Source organism: Medicago truncatula, chromosome 1 (assembly GCF_003473485.1).
Source record: "Medicago truncatula cultivar Jemalong A17 chromosome 1, MtrunA17r5.0-ANR, whole genome shotgun sequence".
NCBI classification, from domain to species: domain Eukaryota; kingdom Viridiplantae; phylum Streptophyta; class Magnoliopsida; order Fabales; family Fabaceae; genus Medicago; species Medicago truncatula.
Window position 1 is genome coordinate 39,103,947 of NC_053042.1, and position 6,339 is coordinate 39,110,285.

General features: G+C 33.9%; 1 protein-coding gene across 1 annotated transcript; it reads right to left on the minus strand.

The window, feature by feature from the left end:
* Positions 1 to 1,164: 1,164 nt before the first annotated feature.
* Positions 1,165 to 5,444, minus strand: LOC11435103 (putative F-box protein PP2-B12). Its single transcript, XM_003590832.4, has 3 exons — positions 5,139 to 5,444; positions 4,904 to 5,022; positions 1,165 to 1,873 (listed from the first exon to the last, which is right to left on the minus strand). Exons 1-3 carry the CDS (start codon positions 5,397 to 5,399, stop codon positions 1,426 to 1,428), a joined length of 828 nt encoding a protein of 275 aa, XP_003590880.1. The 5' UTR covers positions 5,400 to 5,444; the 3' UTR covers positions 1,165 to 1,425.
* Positions 5,445 to 6,339: the final 895 nt, after the last annotated feature.

Here is a 6,339-nt window from a genome sequence, read left to right on the forward strand (position 1 = left end):
TTAATTCTTTTACAAGTAAAAAGTTTTTGAAAGGGTTATGCTAACTATAGGTTTGTTTAAGGCACTTGTTAGGGTAAGTTTGTGTGGGATTTAACAATATTTTAACTTTTAAAAAAATCGAATTCATCACTTTTCACCATTTTTTTAATACAATATTTTTATTTGTATCTTTTTAACCAATATCATGAGAGCATTCTTTAACATATCACTTTTTAAAAAAGACAAATTGATCGGAAGTTCAAAGAAAATTAAAGAACAAAACTTAACCGTAGTATATGAAATTTCACATAGAAAAATTGAGAGAATTTTTAATAGAGAATCTAAATTTGTCTTTTTTTTTTGTATGATTCTTAAAATTCATATTTTGTGGCTATAACATTTTGTATGATTCTTAAAATACATATTTTGCCGTTATAATTAACTTCTACAGAGTGTTAATTTTAAGAAATTATAAGTAGTTAAATAGTTAAATTAGCATAGAAAAAGCGGTTAAGAAAATACGAGTTGAGCAGTTCAGAAAGTTTGAGTTAAGAGTTTTTTTTTTTTTTTTTGAAGGAGTTTGAGTTAAGAGTTGAAATTGAAGAATCATGGTTCAAATATACTAACATAACAACTGATTACTATTAACATTTTTCTATTAAAAACAATCATCTAAGTTTTTTCTAAATTAAATTATAGAGAATTTAAAAAGAATATAAGGTTTGGATAAATCATATTTGTACAATCATTTTGAAACAATTTTTAGACAATTTATCACAAAAATTGTAACAAAATAGTTGTACAAATATCATTATTCTTTTATTTTTAAATTGCTACCATTCTTTTATAGTTTTGTACATGTACTTTAAATCCTATCGTTAAAACACCATTAATTCAACTGGCAAATGCGAAAAATGCAAGGCCGGACGTCATGACCCGGGTTCGAACCCAGGACCTCACAGTTGTGTGAGTTTAATTACCACTTCATCTAGGACAAAAAAAAAAAAAAACACCATTAATTCAACTTTATCAATGTTTATAATCATGCTCAGACCATTATTTATCTTACTTCTCACTCGCTACCAGGCACCAACCCTTCCTCCCCTCAGAGAGAACGGGCTTCAGAGTGAACGAAACCTAATATCGTCGATCAAGGGTCAAGCACGCCGTGTCCATAGTCGAGAGTTTCAAACAAAAAAATGTCAGCAAATTAATATTACATTACAAAATATAGTTGAAATATCTAAAACACACTTATCTCAATATATAATTAACTGCTATAATATATTTACAATAAGCAATATTACTATTTCATACACTTCACGAAGAGACGGTTTAGAACAAGAATATATGTCACATAATATGATGAAAAGCGGAGACTTCAAATCTTTAAACACTGGTCTGCTATCCAAGACACAAACCTATGCATAGTTCATGGAATGTTGCCTAATGGTCTTCCTTAGGCCTAACTTCTATTCCTTCAACAAAGAAACCTCTCTTCCAATGACCACCCTTTATATCAATAACACTCATTTGGACTTCTTCATCTTCTAGGCCTGAAATGAAGAACTCTCCCATCTCAATCTCTAACCAGCCATCGCTTCTCACATTAGGACGTTGCAATCTTAATACTCTGTTGGGCTCCGTAACTATAATTCTGCTACGGTGCCTACGTCTCGCATTTGGATCCGCTAAACAGACAATTTTAGTGCTACTATGGCCACCTTCGATACCAACTGATAACTCCACAGGAAAGTACTCAAATCCATAGGCATTGATCATCTTGAACACAAGATAAGTTACATACCGAGTATTTGGGGACAAGGCAAGGGTGTTTAACTTCCCACGAATTTCAAGCCAACACACATGAAGAAGTTCGGCAACTTCAGGAAATCTGTCCAAAATTTGTGCACAAAAGTTGCAAAGATAAGAATACAAGAACAATGTAGGCTCATCAACTAAAATTCGAAAACTGTAAACCAAGTATGACTAAATTATTTAAAGCCGTAACTGATTATGATAAACTTCTAAGTTATATTGCTTGTTGTAAATAATACCCTGCCCACTATCCAGTGGTGGATCTTGTCTAAAATATTAGGGGGCGCACAACTACTAACTAAAACTATTGGGACTTTCAAGAGAGTATCAAAGAGTGGATTTCCATATTGGACAACAATTCAGAAAGTGAGTTGTAGGAAGAGCATTTGTAGATAAGTAAGCCATCAGCTGGACAACAATGACCGAAAACCAGCTTGAGAACTGCAACATTCATCTTCTCCCTCACAAAAAGGAAATCCAGTTTTCTACCTTCCTCATCGCCTCATGATAATTGCGGATAGAAACAATATAGACAACTACTTGGTTGTCCCAATATAAGGGTTGAAGTTGGAGAAATGATAAAATTATAAACAAGATATGATAGCCAAGTTGAATCATTTGGCGCGGCTGCAAAGGATGTATACTCGGTCTTCACAAATGATCCACTGACAATAGATTTATTGGTTTCCATGATAAAGTAAAATCACAGAAAAAAATGGTAACATGTAGCGGATTTGCAGGTGTGCCAACACATGTGGCCTATTCAGCGTCTGCATAGGCTTGCAAGTGGTTACTGTAAGAAAGAAATTTCAGAAGATATGAGAACCTAGTCAGGTGTGCCTTTCAAATATAAAAAAGGGGACTGCAATGCTCATATACATATAGACCTATTTTTCTGGCAACATAACTATTGTCAGGTCTAGAATTTATCAAGTATAATAGTATTCTACTTATTAAACAATCTATATAGAGAACACAGTTATTGAGGTTCAGATTCGGGTGTACAGTAAACTTTAGGATTGAATAATTTAACAAGTATTCACTTAGAAGGAAATATGAGGAGAAAGTGAAAGTAGTGAGAGAAGCTGAAAATGGAAAATAGTTTCATTCAACTTTACATCCCTTGAAATTTAAAATGGTCCTTCACTTATATCATTCAATACGCAGCCTTTCTACCTTTTTTTGCTAGCCAATAATAATGCAGGAATGTCGCTTTCAGAGAACTCATCTAACAATTATGAAAAGGCATAGGCACAACATAAGAAGCTAAAAACTCATAGTTATAGATGGGTTGGGAGACTTAAGATACAGAAGCTAATTTGGCGGTTCTTAAATGGGAGATGGAACTGTGTTGATAAGGAGAGTAGAAAAACAAAATTGGTACCTAAGTGCCAAAACTGAAACAGCAAAGATCTGTCAAAAATGCAAGAGATGTTGGTGACTATTCTCAACATGCTTGTATTGCAGTCTTACACTTGAAAATTGATGTGAAATTCCTTAGTTGGAAGGAAATCAGTTAAAGCCAATTCAAGAGATATTGGCATTGCAACATCTGAAAGTCAGAATGAGAAGAAATACACCTGACGATGTGGGCACACAATATGGGTCCCAAACATCACAGTTCATGATATTAAAAGAAAGAGCAAGTAACTTATTATTTAAATAAAATGAAATTCTATGTTGTTTGGTTAATGGACATATATAATTAGGAGCACAATTAAAATAAGAAAAAAGAAAGTTGGTGTTATACTGTTACTTTTTTTTTAAGAATTAAAAACATTTTGAAGACAAATACCCAGCCATAGATTCCTGAGTGCATGCATTGTGGTGCTTTAATTGAAACTTAATTACAGAAACGTTGTCACGAAATGGGGAGTTCGGTACGACTTAAGGGTTACGAGCCTGGTATACCCGGTCACCAGGAACAACACTCTTCCCAATCTACCTCAAAGACCACCTGCTGTCCTGAATGATGAAAGACCCGATAGAAAGAATAACCGAATAGGTATAAGTTTATAGCAACAAAATTAGAAGAAATCAGTTTGAACTTGGTTGAAGGAACTGAAAAGTGAAAAGAAAAAAGAGAATCATGCAAAGTCAATTAAGCATGGAAAATAAATAGGATCTGTCGTTAAATCAAAAATCTAATGATTTGGATCAAGAAAGGAAACTGTACAAATTAAGGACTACATGATAAAAAAAGATCTAGGTGCTTCATTCCAAGTTGCTATTCGATGCAAGAGATAAATGAATGAAGAGATGAATATTTGATTCGGAAACATAGCTGAAGCGAAGTGAAGGAATAGACTTCATAATCCAAGCCACGGTGGCATCAGAAACTTCGTTGGTCTGACTTAATGTGCTTTAGTTGGGTATTTACCAGAAGGGGTAGCTATGGATTTTGAAACACTTATCTATGGCATGGTCTAGAAGTAGAACAACACATTGAGTGCTAACTAGGCAAACCTTCTTTGCTAACTTTTGATTGGAATTTTCACCATCAAAAGTTGAAAATATGGCAGCAAAAGCCAGTTAATTCTCAGTACAATAGGAAGAGCAGATTCAACCAGTCATTGTTTTTTATTGAACTAATAGAATTCCATTGATCAGGGGAATATGATCGATCAACAGTAACTGCCAACTAACATAGGCAATAGAATCATTCAAACCCATTAACGGCTTCATTTCGACACCTGAAAAAGCAAGAGAACCTAAAATATTGCTTAGGCGCATGTCAGCGCGTTGGATCTCTAATGACGACAGAGTTCTGGCGATCGACAGATCGGCTTTATGTTGATGGCTAAGGCTTCAAATTCGGGACTTTCTGACTTGAGATTTTATTTAAAAATCAAGCCCGCAGGATATGAGCCTGGGTCTAGCGCATTCTTAAACAACTAGCTTTAAAAGTGAGGGGTTCCTCTCTTTTGTAAACTATGTTCATGCCTTATTTCGTTTCAACATGAGACATGCATTTTCCCAATACACCGCTCATGCCCGGGCAATTATTGGGCTTGGTGCGTGAAAATTTTGGTGATGGTCCGAATGAATATACTCGGATACCAACTAGAAAATTGAAGCTAAGCAATTAGAAAACTTAAGAGCGAACCTGGATTCCGGCATCACAGTCCAGTTCCAATATTGGTCAGTATCACCCCAAGTAATGGCAAGAGATCTAGCAGAAAGCATATAACACTTCTTTCCACTCTTTCTCTCCAATTGAAAACTCTACATTTCATAAATACAATACTAATTATTATTCTTAACTAAACAGCATGTATACACCATCCAAAACAGACCAATTCAATAATATTCGAGAAATTGGCAGTTAGGAAGAAAAATACCTTTTTACCATTGTCGATGATGATAGGGCGATCAGATAGAGCAATATAGAGATCTTTTTTGGTAGGAATGTTGGACAGGGAAGGAAACTGTGAGATGATAGATGAGATATCAGAAGGGAGAAAGCGATTCCATACAGCGTCGGAATCGGACGCAGAAAGAAAATTCTTGGAAATGAAGGAGAGTCTGCAGGCGTCGACTGGAGTTGTACTGGAGAGTACAGCCGCGATGCACCCTTCCGGTAATTCTTCAAAGGCTGTCATTTTTTGCTCCTCGCTTACGAAGAATAGAGGTGGCACTTGGATTTTTATTTATTTTTTCGATAAATAAACACCTAGTCATAAATAAATAAAAGACTATATAGTCAACTAAAATTAAATTATCCTTTCAAACCAAACTAAAATTAAATTATGTAAAGCCAATGGACTTTTTTTGTTAGGAGTAAATTACACTCAAACACCACATAAATGCTTAAATTAAGTAGTTATCTTTTCTTAACTTATATTCGACCTAAGAACCGATTAATCAATGTTTCAATCTTACATCCATTTAAAGTAATATCATAGCTCAGTATGGGTCATCCTTGAAGAATCCAAGCCAACATCACTAAACAAACTCAAATAAATTACATTTGATTTTCCTTTTATGTTAAACTTCTTTTAAAATTATACATCTCTTATGATCTCTCATTTGGTTCGCTCATCACAAAGTTTTAATTTTAATATATATAACTATGATTTAATAAATACAAGTAGTGAGTATGGTGATTATGTTAAATCCCCTTTTATTTTGGTCGTTAAGCAAATGACTACAATAATACTATTTTGTTTAAACGGAAAAGCTTAACGGTGAGAAGGAATAGGTGACGAATTGCAACAAATGAACAACTATCGTTGGATTTCATTTTGTTTATAGTCAGATACTACTTTTTATTAATTTAGAAATATAATAGCAGCGCTCCCCACGTTTATCGTATCCAGTTGCACATATATTTTTCGCACCGCATAGCAACACTCTTATGTTAAATTCACTTTTAATTTGGTCGTTAAGCAAATTTCAAAGCCAATGACTACAATAAATACCATTTTGATTTGTCTATCACAAACATTTTAAATTTTTAAAATAAAATATAAAAATTACAATAATATAAATCTAAAAATTACAATAGTGATTACGTTAAGTCCACGTTAATCGGTCATTACC